The sequence below is a fragment of the Trichomycterus rosablanca genome, chromosome 11, assembly GCF_030014385.1.
Source record: "Trichomycterus rosablanca isolate fTriRos1 chromosome 11, fTriRos1.hap1, whole genome shotgun sequence".
Lineage (NCBI taxonomy): Eukaryota > Metazoa > Chordata > Actinopteri > Siluriformes > Trichomycteridae > Trichomycterus > Trichomycterus rosablanca.
Genome location: NC_085998.1, coordinates 6,230,532 through 6,249,485, shown reverse-complemented (window position 1 = coordinate 6,249,485; position 18,954 = coordinate 6,230,532). Strand labels below are relative to the sequence as shown.

Here is an 18,954-nt window from a genome sequence, read left to right as displayed (position 1 = left end):
CAGACCCATAGAGCTGCTCCTTCAGTGTGTTTACTGGATGAATTCAGTAACGACCCTATAAAGTGCCTGTTACTGTCAGTAAGCGTCCCACTGTTGCACCCGCTGTTCCACTTGCTGTTGCTGTCATGAATTTGAGATTTTAAACATTGAATCAGTGTCTATTCGCTTTTTCCTGGTGATAGTCAGGTCACATCCCCAGCCACACATTCCAGCTCCTCTTGGGGGTCCCCAGACCTTTCCAAGCTACCTGCTTATGTGAATCAGTGGTCCTCAGAGCCTTGAACAGTTCTGAGAGGAAATAAAAAGAGTATGATAAAAAAAAACAACAAAAAAAACATGAAAAGTACAGACCAGAACCACCCTGCTGAATTACGGTTACCAGGATCCACCCCTGGGACCGAGCCAGGCCAGGTCGAACCTATCGGACGGGACTGTTCTGAAGCCTTCCCTACTTACAGATTAAAGAAACAAAATTATATTTGTAGCCTTACAGGAAAAAAAACCCCAAAATAACTGTAATCTTTAATTTGCTCTCCCTGTTGCAGCTGTGGGTGGGGATGCCCGCGTGGTACGTGGCAGCGTGCCGTGCCAACGTGAAGAGTGGAGCCATCATGTCGGCTTTATCAGACACGGAGATCCAGAGAGAGATCGGCATCAGTAACCCCCTCCATCGACTCAAACTGCGCCTCGCCATCCAGGAAATCATGTCATTAACCAGCCCTTCAGCCCCGCCCACTTCCAGAACGGTACACACACACACACACACACACACACACACACACACACACACACACACACACACACACACAGAGCTTTATATTGTTTATCTTGGTTTATGCTGAGTATGTTTTCACAATAATTACATGCAGAATTCCAATATGGGTGTGTCCCAAACCACACAACCTATTCACTACATGGTGCATATAATCAAGTCAGCAATTTACTGTGGACATGTCTCAAATCATGCCTAACTGACTAACTACATAGTGTATCACACACTGCATCAGTCCTTTATGGGCTTGTCCCAAACCTCACACACTGTTCACTACAAAGTGCTTGTAAGCGCTATCAGTCCTCTGTGGGCTTGTCTCAAATTACACAGCATGTACACTACAAAGTGTACATAAACATCATCAGTCATATATGGATGTGTCCCAAACCACATACACTTTAATTACTACAAAGTGCACATAAATATTATCAGTCCACTATGGATGTGTCCCAAACCACACACTTTATTCACTACAAAGTGCACATAAACATCATTACAAATGTAAATGTAAATCATCAGTATACTATGGACGTGTCCCAAACCACACAATTACTACAAAGTGCACATAAACATCATGAATATCGTTGGTCCACTATGGATGTGTTCCAAACCAAACACACTATTCACTTCAAAGTGCACATAAATATCTTTAGTCCACCTTGGTTGTGTCACAAACCACACAGCCTGTTTATTGCATGGTGTACCTAAACACCAGCATTAGTCCACCATGGTTGTGTTCCAAACCAAACGCTCTGTTTACTACATAGTGCACGAGAACATCGTTCTCAGTCCGTTGGGAGTCTAAATGTTATTTAAGATATGACTACAAAATAATGCTCCTCTAAGTAGTGCTCTATGGTGGTGAACATGATGTGATTTAGGACACAGCATTTGCATCACTGACATTTATAATTAACTTTTCTCAATGAGCAAAGCATTTCAGTTTCTGTCCTGCTGCACTGTTTCTCATCTCATTGGAGCATGTTCCTCTTTCTCTCCACACACACACACACACACACACACACACACACACACACACACACACACACACACACATTAATGTAAATGTACTAATAACCAGGATGCTTGGTGCATGAATAATAATTTTCTGATCTGTTCACTTAATGCCTTCCTCACTCACGGATTCACTCGTGCTGGGTCATGTGATCGGGTGTGGTTAGTCCACGGGGAATGTATGGGTTACGCATGAGGAGATGGAGAGCCTGGCAGCTACGCCACCCACGGTTAGTCATCCGATCCGGAACAGTTCGCCCCAAACTTTGTCTAGATTTGTTTCCTGTTTTTAGTTTCTTGTTTTTCGTGTTTATTTTTTTATTTGTGAGAGAGAAAAAAAATGAGCAGAAAAAGTACATGAGTGATTAAAGGGGAACAGTCCGGTTTACATTTTCTTCTTCACCATTTCTGAGAATAGTGAGAGAACGTGACTGGGTTCCTCCTGCTAGCTTTTGCTGCCACGTTGATTCCTGGAAGTCGAGTCGTCCTCCTGCTCACTACAGAAACGATTAGGGATGTAATGATACACTCTACCCACGATGTGATACGATTCACGATACTGTGCTCACGACTTTTTAAAATAAAATAATGAATGCCCTTTTATTTCTGAGATAGGTACAAACTATGCCAAATAATGCTTATTGTGTAAAAAAAACTGAAATGAAAATTTAAAACAAATAAATAAATAAATAAATAATACAAATACAGAAAGTATCCTCACATAAATAAATTTGGCTGGAAGATCCCCTACCTGGCAGCTTAGTGAAGTGCCGTCAACCAGGTGAGGTGAATAGTTTCAGCGCCCTCTGCTGTTTAAAGTGAATATCGATTCATCTTAAATAAATAACCGATTCGAATCGTGGCACGTGTGCACCGATGTTTAACTGTCTTGTGGTGCATCGTTACATCCCTAGAAACGATCATGTCATTGCTCTGGTTGTTTTCTCAAAAAATGGTTCTGATGGAAAGAAATGTAGGCTATGACGTCAAACAAACGATTCTAATTTTAAATAATATCCGACTGTTCCTTTCGTGAGAAATGAGAACGTCTTTCGTTTGTTTTGTTTGAGTGCTGAATTGCACGTTGCATGTCTGTGTGCATGCATCACTTTAGTATTTTTTTTTTTATTGTGGTATTGTGTTCCCTTGACAACTTGTGACTGTTGTCTCAAACTTAACCTGTTAAACACTGTTAATACCTTACTTGCTCTCTGGCTTTCTCTCACGCTAACGCTAACCATGCTAACACCAGGAGGATGACGAGGGTAGCTGGGCTCAGGTTTGAACCTCTTGCTTCTTTTTCCCTCGTCTGAAAGCAAAACTAATATAGAAGAAACTCACCTCCAGTTCAGGTTCCTGTGTAACTAATGGGCTGGCCGGGTACTCAACAGGCATGGTCGGACATGTCTGTGGGAGGGAGGGTGGGATAAGGTGTCTCCACTTTGCTATAGATTGAACTTTGACCCAGTTTGCCGCTGACTTTTTAAAAGTGTCGCCACTGCTGCACAAAAAACCCAGAACAAAATCCCATGGACGGTGAGAAACAGTGAGAGCGGGTTTGCATTATAGGTAGCAGTCGCACGTTTCCTGATCCTGGAGTGGCTGGTTGTAGCTTCGTAGCTCTTTGATGAGATTAAATGCTGCGTTTTAATGAAGCAATAAAGGCTTATGAACACATGTCCGCTTTATTATTTTCACACATCTTTTAATGACAATGCTGCAGAGCATTCCTGTTTTATGTATTATCTAAAAATATCCATATATTTCATGCCAAACTGCTCATAAATTAACCGTCCATATTGTGAGTCATGAGTGTGGATTGTTTTCAAGCCCAGAGCTCCGTGGTACCGATTATAGAGAGACCGTCTGCTGTGAATCATGTAAATGCAGCGGTAAGCAGTAATATGAACCCAGTTTCCCAGTGAATGAAGCTGATCTTCCCCTTGTTGATGAATGACTAAGAGGATTTGCTCGGTCACCTCATATTCATACCCCAGTAAAACAAAATCGTTGTTTTAGGCAGAGGCTGCTCATGCCTCTGTTGCATTTGGATTCCAGGAATATTATGGGGTCAGTCATTGTGATAGTGTTTATAAATACATAAATGCAATTGCTCTGTGTGTCTAGACTTTAGCATATGGAGACATGAACCATGAGTGGATTGGGAACGAGTGGCTGCCCAGTTTGGGTTTACCTCAGTACCGCAGTTACTTCATGGAGTCTCTGGTTGATGCTCGGATGCTGGACCATCTGACCAAGAAGGACCTGCGTGGCCAGCTAAAGATGGTGGACAGCTTCCACAGGTACACTAGGACACTACAAAATACAAACCTGAACTCCAGAAAAGTTGGGACAGGAGCAATTCAACACTAGAAAAATTGTATAAACATGATTTTAAACAACAGTTTAAAACCTACATTCTTGACATGAGTGATCACAGGGATTGTTGGTATTTTACCCTCCTCGGTGTGTAATATAATTAAACCTAGTGAGCAGGTACATAAGGAAACTACAAAATACAAACCTGAACTCCAGAAAAGTTGGGACAGGAGCAATTCAACACTAGAAAAATTGTATAAACATGAGTTTAAACAAGTTTAAAACCTACATTCTTTACATGAGTGATCACAGGGATTGTTGGTATTTTACCCTCCTCGGTGTGTAATATAATTAAACCTAGTGAGCTGCTTTGCTGTCTACATCTTACATGGGCAGCTGCCTAAGTAGAGAGGATTCTAATAAGACACGTAACTCATAGGGCAGATTGTTTAGATGCACGACTTTGACAGCGATTATGGTGATTGTGTCTCTGCAGTTTTTGTTTACTTAGCTAGCACAGTTAGCCTCAGGCCGTTCAAACCAATGGGCTAAAACGGCATAGCCCGCTAACACGCCAGCTAACGTCTCTCTCCGTGTACCGAAAACGTTTAAATTGTCCCTGACAAGCCTGAATTTGCAATTGCAATTACACCTTTATACAGATTAAACATCAATGAGAATTTATTTACATTGAGAAGAGCTCCACATTCTTCCGCCATATTTGAAATCTTTGGCAAGAAAAGTTGTGCCACACTGAATGCTGGAATTGCCTTCACTGCTAAGGAAGCATCGAATGCTCCCTCATTATTCAGTCAGATTGTAGTTTAGAAATAAGGCACCTCAGTTGGAGCATTTTAAGGTATCTAAGAATTTAGATAGGCGTAGGATGATGTAAAATGCGTAATGCATTTGGTGTTTTTAAGTGCCCGATATTGAACATGGTGGTGTTTGTTTGTGTTGTGTAACAGAAACAGTTTCCAGTGCGGCATGATGTGCTTGAGGCGGCTGAACTACGACAGGAAAGAGCTGGAGAAAAGGCGAGAGGAATCCCAGAGCGAGGGTAAAGGTCAGCGTGGAATCAAACACCAGCGCCCAAATACACTATATGGCCGAAAGTATTCTGAAAAGTATTAACGAGAGAAAACGTTTTCTCACAAGCCGTGGTTATTAACGATAGAATTTGATTGTTCTCCCGTCTTCACTCTGTCCAGATGTTCTGGTGTGGAGTAACGAGCGAGTGATTAAATGGGTGGAGTCCATCGGGTTGAAAGAGTACGCTCATAACCTGCTGGAGAACGGCATCCACGGAGCGATGATGGCTCTCGACGAAACCTTCGATTACAACACCCTCGCCCTGCTGCTGCAGATCCCAACTCAGAACACACAGGTCAGGTCCTTCAACCCGCTCTCACCTGCTCTAATCTTCTACACCAACAGGGCCATAATCACTATATATGTATTTGGTCGGGTGAAGGGAAATGTCCTGCCAATGTTCAGATATGCTGACAATGTAAAAATTATGAACGTATTCCACTAACTTATAATTTATAGAATTATAATAATTTTATAGATCCATCAGTGTTCCTATCAGTTATTGAAATGAAGGTTTTAGAATGGCAAGACTCCAGTTTGTGGCTACAGTTTTGTACACAAATAATCTTCGGTTGAAACATTTTGGCGGGCGCCAAGGTGGCTCAGTGGGTAGCACTGTCGCCATACAGCAAGAAGGTCCTTGGTTCTATCCCCAGGTGGAGCGGTCGGGGTCCTTTCTGTGTGGGAGTTTGCATGTTCTCCCCGTGTTTGCGTGGATTTCCTCCGGGAGCTCCGGTTTCCTCCCACAGTACAAAGATGTGCAAGTGAGGTGAACTGGCGATACTAAATTGTCCATGACTGTGTTTGATATTGAACTTGAACTGATGAATCTTGTGTAAGCAGTAACTACCGTTCCTGTTATGAATGTAACCAAAGCATGTGTAAAACATGACGTTAAAATCCTAATAAATGAAACATTTTGGCAAAGTGTCTGACCATAAGAATTCTCTTTTGACTAAAATCTTGTGACGGGGGTGTAGAGGTTGGCGACTCATTATTAATGCCCCCAGCAAGCTCATGGTCATGTGTTCACATAGCTGTTGTTCAGCCTTCTGTATATTATCAGTATTCACTTTTTTGTCATGAAATGTTTGATCTTATTCTGTGTATTTCCTCCTCTGTAGGCTCGATCAGTTCTGGAGAGAGAGTACAACAACCTGCTAGCTTCGGGAACAGAGAGGAGACTAGAGGAGGTCAGATTCACGTTTCTTCATTTACTTTGTTCTTATTCTTGATAATGTTCTGTCAAAACAGATCTCACCCCACAGACCTAGAATTCAGAAGACATTAGGAGGAGTCTTTGGTATCTGGTACCCTGGGCAGTACATTTGGGGTGTCTAAACTTATGCACAGTGCTCTGCATTATGTCATGTTGGTACCCAGTGTGTTGGAAGAACCCATAATGAAATAACTTGGATCAAACCGACAGAGTCTCACATGGAAGCTCTGCAAATGCTATAAAACATAAACAAAAGAATCACCTTTTATACCTCCATCACTGACCCTGTAGGACTGGAAGATTCCACCGTTAACTAAGATTTCTTAGCTAGAACACAGGAACTGGTGTAAACCAGCTAGAACTGGATTTTGGGCGTCATACAATGTCATTGACGCACTTCTTTTCACGTACACCAGTAACATTCCATTGTAGCAGTATACCTGGAATATTGGAATAGGATTACTGGCAATCATTCCCTAAGCATATCTACACATTCTAAGTAGTTGTGATGATGTAAGTACTATTGTACTCCTTACACATCACAAAGACTAGATTTAAGTATCCAATGGAAGTAGTGTAAATAAATAAATAAGTACTTACCTGTTGTTGGGAGATGATCCCGGTGTCGGCGGAGGTCGGAGTTGGTCCGGGACTCCGTTGTGGGTAAGGTACCTGAAGATACCAGAAAAGAACACAGTAAGGAATAAAGCTAGCTGAATGCTGTATATGCATTATGAATTATGTGGGGAAGGTGTAGACTGAATGTTATGGCCATAGGAATGTATCTTGTTGTGTGTGTTTGAATGCCCGCTCTAGTCTCTCCTGCTTGAGGATTGGCCGCCAGGTCCTAGAGGGGAGGGGCCTCATAGTTAAAGCAGGAGGGAGTGAGGAGGGAACAAAAAAAAAGGATGGCGGAAAGTCTTCTGTAGCTTCACAGCTACCGCCTATTCGTGAGGCTGCCATGGTCTCATCTTATGAGTCACGGCCTTTTATTGACTGTAGTCAGTAGGGTTTTCGACTCATTGTGTCAATATTTCTTGTGTGTGTGAATAAAACTATAAAACTTGGACTTGGTTGTTGTCCTCCTTACAAGCCTCCAACACTTGGTAAAAACCTACCACACTCCTTCACAGTAGTACCTGAGTATGTATTAATACTTCTAGTATAAATGAACATTTGTTTCCACACCGGTTTGAGTTAAGCACATTAATGCATCTCACCATTCTCTGGGATGAGCTAGCATAAGCTCCTATACAGAATAAAAAACCCAAACACACAAGGTCTGTTCCTGTAGGTTCTCTTCACCTCTCCTCTTCCTCTCCTGCAGGACGATGATAAGAACTTTCGCAGAGCTCCGTCTTGGAGGAAGAAGTTTCGACCCAAAGACGTCCGTGGTTACAGCGCCGATACCCTCCCTGCTGAATTCAGAGTGTCCAACAGCACGTCTGCTTCTCCGGCCATGCAGCCAAAGAAACACCAGCTGGACGGTACGTAAATCCTCAGGGTTTAATATAGGACATGCTGACTTTATATAGCAAACACCAGCGCTCTCCATCCAACACCATCCAACACCAGCATTCTCCATCCAACACCAGCGCTGTCCATCCAACACCATCCAACACCAGCATTCTCCATCCAACACCATCCAACACCAGCGCTGTCCATCCAACACCATCCAACACCAGCATTCTCCATCCAACACCATCCAACACCAGCGCTCTCCATCCAACACCATCCAACACCAGCATTCTCTATCCAACACCATCCAACACCAGCGCTCTCCATCCAACACCATCCAACACCAGCATTCTCTATCCAACACCATCCAACACCAGCATTCTCCATCCAACACCATCCAACACCAGCGCTGTCCATCCAACACCATCCAACACCAGCATTCTCCATCCAACACCATCCAACACCAGCGCTCTCCATCCAACACCATCCAACACCAGCATTCTCCATCCAACACCATCCAACACCAGCGCTGTCCATCCAACACCATCCAACACCAGCATTCTCCATCCAACACCATCCAACACCAGCGCTCTCCATCCAACACCATCCAACACCAGCATTCTCCATCCAACACCATCCAACACCAGCGCTCTCCATCCAACACCATCCAACACCAGCATTCTCCATCCAACACCATCCAACACCAGCATTCTCCATCCAACACCAGCGCTGTCCATCCAACACCATCCAACACCAGCATTCTCCATCCAACACCATCCAACACCAGCGCTGTCCATCCAACACCATCCAACACCAGCATTCTCCATCCAACACCATCCAACACCAGCGCTCTCCATCCAACACCATCCAACACCAGCATTCTCTATCCAACACCATCCAACACCAGCGCTGTCCATCCAACACCATCCAACACCAGCATTCTCCATCCAACACCATCCAACACCAGCGCTCTCCATCCAACACCATCCAACACCAGCATTCTCTATCCAACACCATCCAACACCAGCGCTCTCCATCCAACACCATCCAACACCAGCATTCTCTATCCAACACCATCCAACACCAGCATTCTCCATCCAACAACAGCGCTGTCCATCCAACACCACCCAACACCAGCGCTCTCCATCCAACACCAGCATTCTCCATCCAACACCACCCAACACCAGCGCTCTCCACCCAACACCAGCGCTCTCCACCCAACACCAGCGCTCTCCATCCAACACCACCCAACACCAGCGCTCTCCATCCAACACCACCCAACACCAGCGCTCTCCATCCAACACCAGCATTCTCCATCCAACACCACCCAACACCAGCGCTCTCCATCCAACACCAGCGCTCTCCATCCAACACCACCCAACACCAGCATTCTCCATCCAACACCAGCGCTGTCCATCCAACACCACCCAACACCAGCGCTCTCCATCCAACACCAGCATTCTCCATCCAACACCACCCAACACCAGCGCTCTCCACCCAACACCAGCGCTCTCCATCCAACACCAGCATTCTCCATCCAACACCAGCGCTCTCCATCCAACACCAGCGCTCTCCATCCAACACCAGCGCTCTCCACCCAACACCAGCGCTCTCCATCCAACACCAGCATACTCCATCCAACACCAGCGCTCTCCATCCAACACCAGTGTTCTCCATCCAACACCACCCAACACCAGCGCTCTCCATCCAACACCAGTGTTCTCCATCCAACACCAGCGCTCTCCATCCAACACCAGCGCTCTCCATCCAACACCACCCAACACCAGCGCTCTCCATCCAACTCCAGCGCTCTCCATCCAACACCAGCGCTCTCCATCCAACACCAGCGCTCTCCATCCAACACCAGTGTTCTCCATCCAACACCACCCAACACCAGCGCTCTCCATCCAACACCAGTGTTCTCCATCCAACACCACCCAACACCAGCGCTCTCCATTCAACACCAGCGCTCTCCATTCAACACCAGCGCTCTCCATCCAACACCAGTGTTCTCCATCCAACACCACCCAACACCAGCGCTCTCCATCCAACACCAGCATTCTCCATCCAACACCAGCATTCTCCATCCAACACCACCTAACACCAGCGCTCTCCATCCAACACCAGCATTCTCCATCCAACACCAGCATTCTCCATCCAACACCACCCAACACCAGCGCTCTCCATCCAACACCAGCATTCTCCATCCAACACCACCCAACACCAGCGCTCTCCATCCAACACCAGCGCTCTCCATCCAACACCACCCAACACCAGCGCTCTCCATCCAACACCAGCGCTCTCCATCCAACACCACCCAACACCAGCGCTCTCCATCCAACACCAGCGCTCTCCATCCAACACCAGCATTCTCCATCCAACACCACCCAACACCAGCGCTCTCCATCCAACACCACCCAACACCAGCGCTCTCCATCCAACACCAGCATTCTCCATCCAACACCAGCGCTCTCCATCCAACACCACCCAACACCAGCGCTCTCCATCCAACACCAGCGCTCTCCATCCAACACCACCCAACACCAGCGCTCTCCATCCAACACCAGCATTCTCCATCCAACACCATCCAACACCACCCAACACCAGCGCTCTCCATCCAACACCAGCGCTCTCCATCCAACACCAGCGCTCTCCATCCAACACCACCCAACACCAGCGCTCTCCATCCAACACCACCCAACACCAGCGCTCTCCATCCAACACCAGCGCTCTCCATCCAACACCAGCATTCTCCATCCAACACCATCCAACACCAGCATTCTCCATCCAACACCACCCAACACCAGCGCTCTCCATCCAACACCACCCAACACCAGCGCTCTACATCCAACACCAGCGCTCTCCATCCAACACCACCCAACACCAGCGCTCTCCATCCAACACCAGCATTCTCCATCCAACACCACCCAACACCAGCGCTCTCCATCCAACACCAGCGTTCTCCATCCAACACCACCCAACACCAGCGCTCTCCATCCAACACCAGCGCTCTCCATCCAACACCAGCGCTCTCCATCCAACACCAGCGCTCTCCATCCAACACAAGCATTCACCATCCAACACCATCCAACACCAGCGCTCTCCATCCAACACCAGCGCTCTCCATCCAACACCAGCACTCTCCATCCAACACCAGCATTCACCATCCAACACCATCCAACACCAGCGCTCTCCATCCAACACCAGCATTCACCATCCAACACCATCCAACACCAGCGCTCTCCATCCAACACCAGCGCTCTCCATCCAACACCACCCAACACCAGCGCTCTCCACCCAACACCAGCGCTCTCCATCCAACACCAGCATTCACCATCCAACACCAGCGCTCTCCATCCAACACCAGCGCTCTCCATCCAACACCAGTGTTCTCCATCCTACACCATCCAACACCAGTGTTCTCCATCCTACACTATCCAACACCAGCGCTCTCCATCCAACACCAGTGTTCTCCATCCAACACCAGCATTCTCCATCCAACACCAGCACTCTCCATCCAACACCAGTGTTCTCCATCCTACACTATCCAACACCAGCGCTCTCCATCCTACACCAGTGTTCTCCATCCAACACCAGCATTCTCCATCCAACACCAGCACTCTCCATCCAACACCAGTGTTCTCCATCCTACACTATCCAACACCAGCGCTCTCCATCCAACACCAGTGTTCTCCATCCAACACCAGCATTCTCCATCCAACACCAGCACTCTCCATCCAACACCAGTGTTCTCCATCCTACACTATCCAACACCAGCGCTCTCCATCCTACACCAGTGTTCTCCATCCAACACCAGCATTCTCCATCCAACACCAGCACTCTCCATCCAACACCATCCAACACCAGCATTCTCCATCCAACACCATCCAACACCAGCATTCTCCATCCAACACCAGCGCTCTCCATCCAACACCAGCATTCTCCATCCAACACCAGCATTCTCCGTCCAACTCCATCCAACACCAGCATTCTCTATCCAACACCATCCAACACCAGCGCTCTCCATCCAACACCAGTGCTCTCCATCCTACACCATCCAACACCAGCGCTCTCCATCCTACACCAGTGTTCTCCATCCAACACCAGCATTCTCCATCCAACACCAGCATTCTCCATCCAACACCATCCAACACCAGCATTCTCCATCCAACACCAGCATTCTCCATCCAACACCAGCATTCTCCATCCAACACCAGCATTCTCCATCCAACACCAGCACTCTCTATCCAACACCATCCAACACCAGCATTCTCCATCCAACACCATCCAACACCAGCATTCTCCATCCAACACCATCCAACACCAGCATTCTCCATCCAACACCAGCATTCTCCATCCAACACCATCCAACACCAGCACTCTCTATCCAACACCAGCATTCTCCATCCAACTCCATCCAACACCAGCATTCTCCATCCAACTCCATCCAACACCAGCATTCTCCATCCAACACCAGCATTCTCCATCCAACACCATCCAACACCAGCATTCTCCATCCAACACCAGCATTCTCCATCCAACACCATCCAACACCAGCATTCTCCATCCAACACCATCCAACACCAGCATTCTCCATCCAACACCAGCATTCTCCATCCAACACCATCCAACACCAGCATTCTCCATCCAACACCATCCAACACCAGCATTCTCCATCCAACACCAGCATTCTCCATCCAACACCATCCAACACCAGCATTCTCCATCCAACACCATCCAACACCAGCATTCTCCATTCTACACCAGCATTCTCCATCCAACATCAGCATTCTCCATCCAACACCAGCGTTCACCATCCAACACCAGCATTCTCCATCCAACATCAGCATTCTCCATCCAACACCATCCAACACCAGCATTCTCCATCCAACACCATCCAACATCAGCATTCTCCATCCAACATCAGCATTCTCCATCCAACACCATCCAACACCAGCATTCTCCATCCAACTCCATCCAACACCAGCATTCTCCATCCAACACCAGCATTCTCCATCCAACACCAGCGTTCACCATCCAACACCAGCGTTCACCATCCAACACCATCCAACACCAGCATTCTCCATCCAACACCATCCAACACCAGCGTTCACCATCCAACACCATCCAACATCAGCATTCTCCATCCAACACCAGCGTTCACCATCCAACACCAGCGTTCACCATCCAACACCATCCAACACCAGCATTCTCCATCCAACACCATCCAACACCAGCGTTCACCATCCAACACCATCCAACATCAGCATTCTCCATCCAACACCAGCGTTTACCATCCAACACCATCCAACACCAGCGCTCTCCATCCTACACCAGTGTTCTCCATCCAACACCAGCGTTCACCATCCAACACCATCCAACACCAGCATTCTCCATCCAACACCAGCGTTCACCATCCAACACCATCCAACACCAGCATTCTCCATCCAACACCAGCGTTCACCATCCAACACCAGCATTCTCCATCCAACACCAGCGTTCACCATCCAACACCAGCATTCTCCATCCAACACCAGCGTTCACCATCCAACACCAGCGTTCTCTGTCCAACACCAGCATTCTCCGTCCAACGAAGTGCATGTTTGCTTTTTTTTTTTTTTTTTTTACTGCAAATATAAGCAATTTGTAAATATCTGGACATGACATGCATGCTAATTACTTGCTCTATGCTAGCTGTGAGATGTTTGTTAAGAATGACCTTCAATTAACATCTAACATCTGCTCACTATTAACTGACTGAATCTTACAGCTAAACGCTTGCAATGTGAATGTAATGTATGTGTGTTTGTGTGTGTGTGTGTGTGTGTGTGTGTGTGTGTTCTTGCTTGTGCATGTGTTGGCGCTGTAGGGAGTGTGAGTGGTTCACAGAGACTCGACTCTGCTACTATCAGAACGTACTCCTGCTAACCCAACGCCAGGGTGAGTTATAACACCCCGACATCAAACACTCAGGTCTGGGTTATACCACGTGCATGCAGCTTTAGTGTCGACGGCACTCACATGCTTTCCTTCTGTACATCTGCAGGATTTCAGTTAGCTCTCGCTAGGGGGCGGAATAGAGCCAAAAACCTCATTACTAGCATGAAGCTGTCACATGCATCTACATACATCATTTAGACATGTTCAGCAGTGGCGGCTGCTGGTCTTTCAAAGAGGGGAAGCTCATTGTCGGCTTACGTCATAAAATTTGTCAATTTATTTATTCATAAATTCTGCCCTCCGTTCCTTTTCAAGAATTTGGCCTGTGATCCTATCGTACCAAGTAGGCGTCTTTTCCAGGGACTTGACCAGTGTCCTGAAACAAATACTATGAGTGTGTTTTATTTACACAGTGAACAATGGAAATGGTCGAGTAATTTCACCAAGCAAATACCAAGAAATGGGTTGCAGCAGTTTGTCTTTCGACTTCACTCGTAAAATCCGCGATGGGACTGAAGCTCCCAGTGATTAAGTGATGGTGTAGATCTCAAAATAGCTGTCAATCAAAACGGGATTCAGCCTTTCGACTGATCCTCCAATCATCTTGCAGAAGCTCCGCGTCCAGACCCGCCCACAGCTCCATTCACCCCCAGAGACGCTCAGCGTCCGGGGGCGGGACAAAATCGTGGCATTTATCCAATGACCGGCGAGTTTCGAAGCAATGAAAAAAAACTTTTCCATGCAGCCCCATTGAAGTGAATAGACGCTCAGCTTCTGCGGGCAAATGCATCGGCGCTACGGGAGTTAACAAAATCGAGTCAGTCGATTTGTGATAAGTAGCTGATTCTGAACGAACTCGTCTTCGAGATGAACGTGTTCTAACGCATTTGTAAACAATGAAATGTTAACACAACTGTACATATTTGACCATTTAATTTTTGACATTTTAGGGGAAGCTGAGCTTCCCTTGCAGTTTTAGAGAAATCGCCACTGCTGTTCAGTCAACCTCGTCCTAATGCACAATATCCCAACTGGTCAGGAAGGACCCCAGAGTAGCACACGCCCCGTCCGACTCGTACATAATTTGAGTCTTTATAATTTATGTACGAATTCACATAACCCACAGATAAACTCGCTATACTCAAGTATTTATGACTTAACACAGCCAAGAGTGCCCAACCCGTCTGGTGGCACCACCGAGACTTAAACCCAGTCCTCAGTGGTGATGGGCTGGCATAACTGAACAGAGGAACTGAATAAGTGGAGGCTGTTTATATTAATACCCATAGTTTTGAAATGGCACACAAACTTACGGTCAGGTGTCCACATACTTTTGGCCGTACACCGATCAGCCATAACATTAAAACCACCTCCTGGTTTCTACACTCACTGTCCATTTTATCAGCTCCACTTACCATATAGAAGCACTTTGTAGTCCTACAATTACTGACTGTAGTCCATCTGTTTCTCTGCATGCTTTGTTAGCCTTCTTTCACCCTGTTCTTCAATGGTCAGGACCCCCACAGGACCCCCACAGAGCAGGTATTATTTAGGTGGCGGATCATTCTCAGCACTGCAGTGACAACGACATGGTGGTGGTGTGTTAGTGTGTGTTGTGCTGGTATGAGTGGATCAGACACAGCAGCGCTGCTGGAGTTTTTAAATACCGTGTCCACTCACTGTCCACTCTATTAGACACTCCTATCTAGTCGGTCCACCTTGTAGATGTAAAGTCAGAGACGATCGCTCATCTATTGCTGCTGTTTGAGTCGGTCATCTTCTAGACCTTCATCAGTGGTCACAGGACGCTGCCCATGGAGTGCTGTTGGCTGGATATTTTTGGTTGGTGGACTATTCTCAGTCCAGCAGTGACAGTGAGGTGTTTAAAAACTCCAGCAGCGCTGCTGTGTCTGATCCACTCATACCAGCACAACACACACTAACACACCACCACCATGTCAGTGTCACTGCAGTGCTGAGAATGATCCACCACCTAAATAATACCTGCTCTGTGGGGGTCCTGTGGGGGTCCTGACCATTGAAGAACAGCATGAAAGGGGGCTAACAAAGCATGCAGAGAAACAGATGGACTACAGTCAGTAATTGTAGAACTACAAAGTGCTTCTATATGGTAAGTGGAGCTGATAAAATGGACAGTGAGTGTAGAATCAAGGAGGTGGTTTTAATGTTCTGGCTGATCTGTGTAATTCTTAATGTTTGCTGGACTCACGACTAATTGCTCATTCACGTGCTCATGACTACGTTGATGCTTCAGTGCTGATGTGATGAATGAACGTGTTACTTTTCTTTCTTTTTTTATCCACTTTTCTCTCCATCACTCATCTGTTCTCCATTCTCTCAGTTTATGCTCATTATCTCTATAGGTGAAGAAGACGCAGCGCCCCCTCCAGGCTGCCAGTGGAATCCAGCAGAACTCTGAGGATCCAGCCGCCGTCTGATCCGCCGGACGCCGTTTTAGATCTCATCTATTTATGGGACTTTTCAGTAATTAGTTGACGTATCGTTGAGCTGTTTTTTTTCTTCTCTCTTCTTACGTATCATGTTTAATCTTTCAGGTCAGACTGAATGTATTACAGATCTCAAGTTTGTACATTTCTATCTAATCCCTTTTATAATCTTTTATCTTCGGAGTGTTTGTGTGACGGCGAGACGTGAGCTGGCGTGACTGACTTGTGATTTAATTTGGCCGGACGCGTCTCGCTGTCCGTTTCATGACGTATTATGTGAATATCAGAACTGGTGCGTATCATACAGAGCTTTTATTTCTTTTGCGTATATATTAATGTTTCCCCTTCCGTTGTCCTCATGCTCTGTGATACCAGACTGTCCATAAGCCATAACGTAGCGATGACGAGGGCTACCGCCGGACGCATCTTTCAGCCCGTCTTTCCATGTGCTGAAACCCTTCATTCCTGTTATTCTGCACGTCAGGCACATCAGTGACGTGTGGAACGTGTTTGATAACGAGTGTATGATGTGTGTTTGTGTGTGTGTGTGGTATGTTGCTTCGCTGGACCAACCCCACTGTGGCCTTCACCTCAAAATTGCCACGATTTTAATCCCAGATAACCTGAAGCGGCATTCAATGAAGAAAATGACATTTATAATCGCCACGTTCTTTAGATGTATTTTAACAGCGGAGACAAACCAGTTGGCTAATGTGTCAGTTTAGCATCATGCCATCATAATAATGAACGTCAGACTCATCACGCCAGGATTATTACATTTAATGCTAAATATACGCTGTGTTTGCACAACCCCCCATTTCACTAAATAGAGGTGGAACACCACATATCCCCCCTGACACGTGTCTAATCTGCTGCCGCTTCTTATCACCTGCTAGTGTTTGGTTCCCACACAGAGCTGTATTGAATACGGAGGCTCCCGGACCAGTCCGGAGATCATATATCCCGACGGCAGCAGAATGAGAAACGTGGGCAATTGTGTTTGTGTGGACACCCGGTCAGGTCGATGGCCCCTGTGAGTTCCAACACGTTGCAGTGTTGTGCTAGCGCATTAGGCGACTCTAAATGCATCTGATTTCTTAATACATTTCAAACACAAAAGCTGGAAGTTGGAAGCGCTTGTAGATCCATGTTGATATTTTCAGGCCAACAGCTTTGAGTTCCTCAGCTTCAGTTTAAACATTTGAATCATATGTACTGATTAAGTTCAAAACAACAAAAACAATAAATCAGTTTTTAATTCCAGTGACTGTTTTTATCAGAGTCAGTTTTTTTTTATTCTGGTCAGGATCACAGTTGGCCTGAGACCACCTCTATTCCACCAATCCAGTACGTTATCCCGCCACACCTGGGAGCTGGTATAAAACTGGAGTAACCTCATGGTGGCCCATGTGGACCGGTGGGAAGAATTAAACCCAGGTCCTCAGTCTGATCACATTTTCACTTAAACTTTACCTATAAAACAACATTCAAATATTAAAATACATAGAATTGAAATGTAAAAACAGAAGCACAAAATATTTCAAAGCTATTTCAAAACTTTAAAACAATAAAACTGATCTAAAGGAAATTGGAAAACACAGGAAAAACATGAATTTGAGCGAATTCTGTAATAAAGCGGCTGTGTGATTGAGACCCGCACTGACTGTTCATGATGCTAAACTGGAGCCTAAATGCTGTATAGGTTTTATACTGGAGCTATAAGACTAACACAAGCAAGAAGCTTGTTTAGAAAAATAAGAAAACATTTCATGTTCTTGCTTTTACAAAACAACTTTGTTCAAGGGCCCAACAGTTGCTGGAATTCAAACCATCAGTGGTAAAGTTGGGGGTTTGAAGCCTGACTGGCGGCGTATGATGGCTGTATATATGAGAGTAAAGAAATTCTGCTTCCGATAGCTTCAATTTGAAACGTCACACTGACCCCCCACCCTCACACACAAACACACTCTGTGTTTTTATTTATTCGGTATTCTTTGATCTCTGCTTGATTTTATGAATCACATGGTTTTAAAGAATGGAGTCAGAAATTAAAGCTGGACTGTATTATTATTGTTATTGTTATTATTATTATTTTAATGTCGTATTTTTGACCCGAGACTCTCGGCTACGGCCTGTTTTTTTTCTTTTATCTCGATTTTATTTCAGTCTCAATGCACAATTCCAATCTTGTTCTCTTTCTTTCTTCCTTATTTTGCTGATCTTATATTAAAAAGCTGTACAGTCTGAATACTTATAACTATTTTATATCACAGTATTATTTATTGCTTCCTTTCAATAAAAATACTGATCCTTATTTTTCACTGCCAATAAAAAGACTAAGTCTTTGTGTTTAAACACTGCAGTGTGTCCTTCTGTCTTCTTTTATTTAATGTTTTGCTAATCAGTCCAGATACTTTTTGAAGGGCCTGAACATCCATTTATCATCCTGTGTGAGTTCAGTTTTAGTTTCACACTTGTTTCTAAAAGGTGTTTTATTTATTTATATATATATATATATATATATATATATATATATATATATATATATATAAATAAATTTTATTTTATAAATAAAATATGCTTTCATCTTTGTGATAACAGTTTAGGGAAGGCTCTTTCCTGTTTCAGCACTTTCCTTGAGCACAAATCTAGGCTGTGGTTTAAAAAAGACC

The 18,954-nt window shown here is 45.5% G+C and overlaps 1 protein-coding gene across 6 annotated transcripts in view; it reads left to right on the top strand.

Annotated features, from left to right (window-relative positions):
• The window catches only part of ppfia1 (PTPRF interacting protein alpha 1), a 97,002-nt gene extending 78,360 nt beyond the window's left edge, over positions 1-18,642 (top strand). For 4 of the 6 annotated variants that reach the window (XM_063005061.1, XM_063005059.1, XM_063005060.1 and 1 more), the window contains 8 exons: positions 546-746; positions 3,914-4,089; positions 5,074-5,171; positions 5,317-5,492; positions 6,322-6,390; positions 7,744-7,903; positions 13,744-13,814; positions 16,177-18,642. In XM_063005061.1, the coding sequence (XP_062861131.1) occupies positions 546-746; positions 3,914-4,089; positions 5,074-5,171; positions 5,317-5,492; positions 6,322-6,390; positions 7,744-7,903; positions 13,744-13,802 (939 nt within the window). In that variant the 3' untranslated portion in view covers positions 13,803-13,814; positions 16,177-18,642. The remainder of the gene's footprint in view (positions 1-545; positions 747-3,913; positions 4,090-5,073; positions 5,172-5,316; positions 5,493-6,321; positions 6,391-7,743; positions 7,904-13,743; positions 13,815-16,176) is intronic. The other 2 variants (XM_063005057.1, XM_063005058.1) reach the window with 2 other exon arrangements.
• Positions 18,643-18,954: the final 312 nt, after the last annotated feature.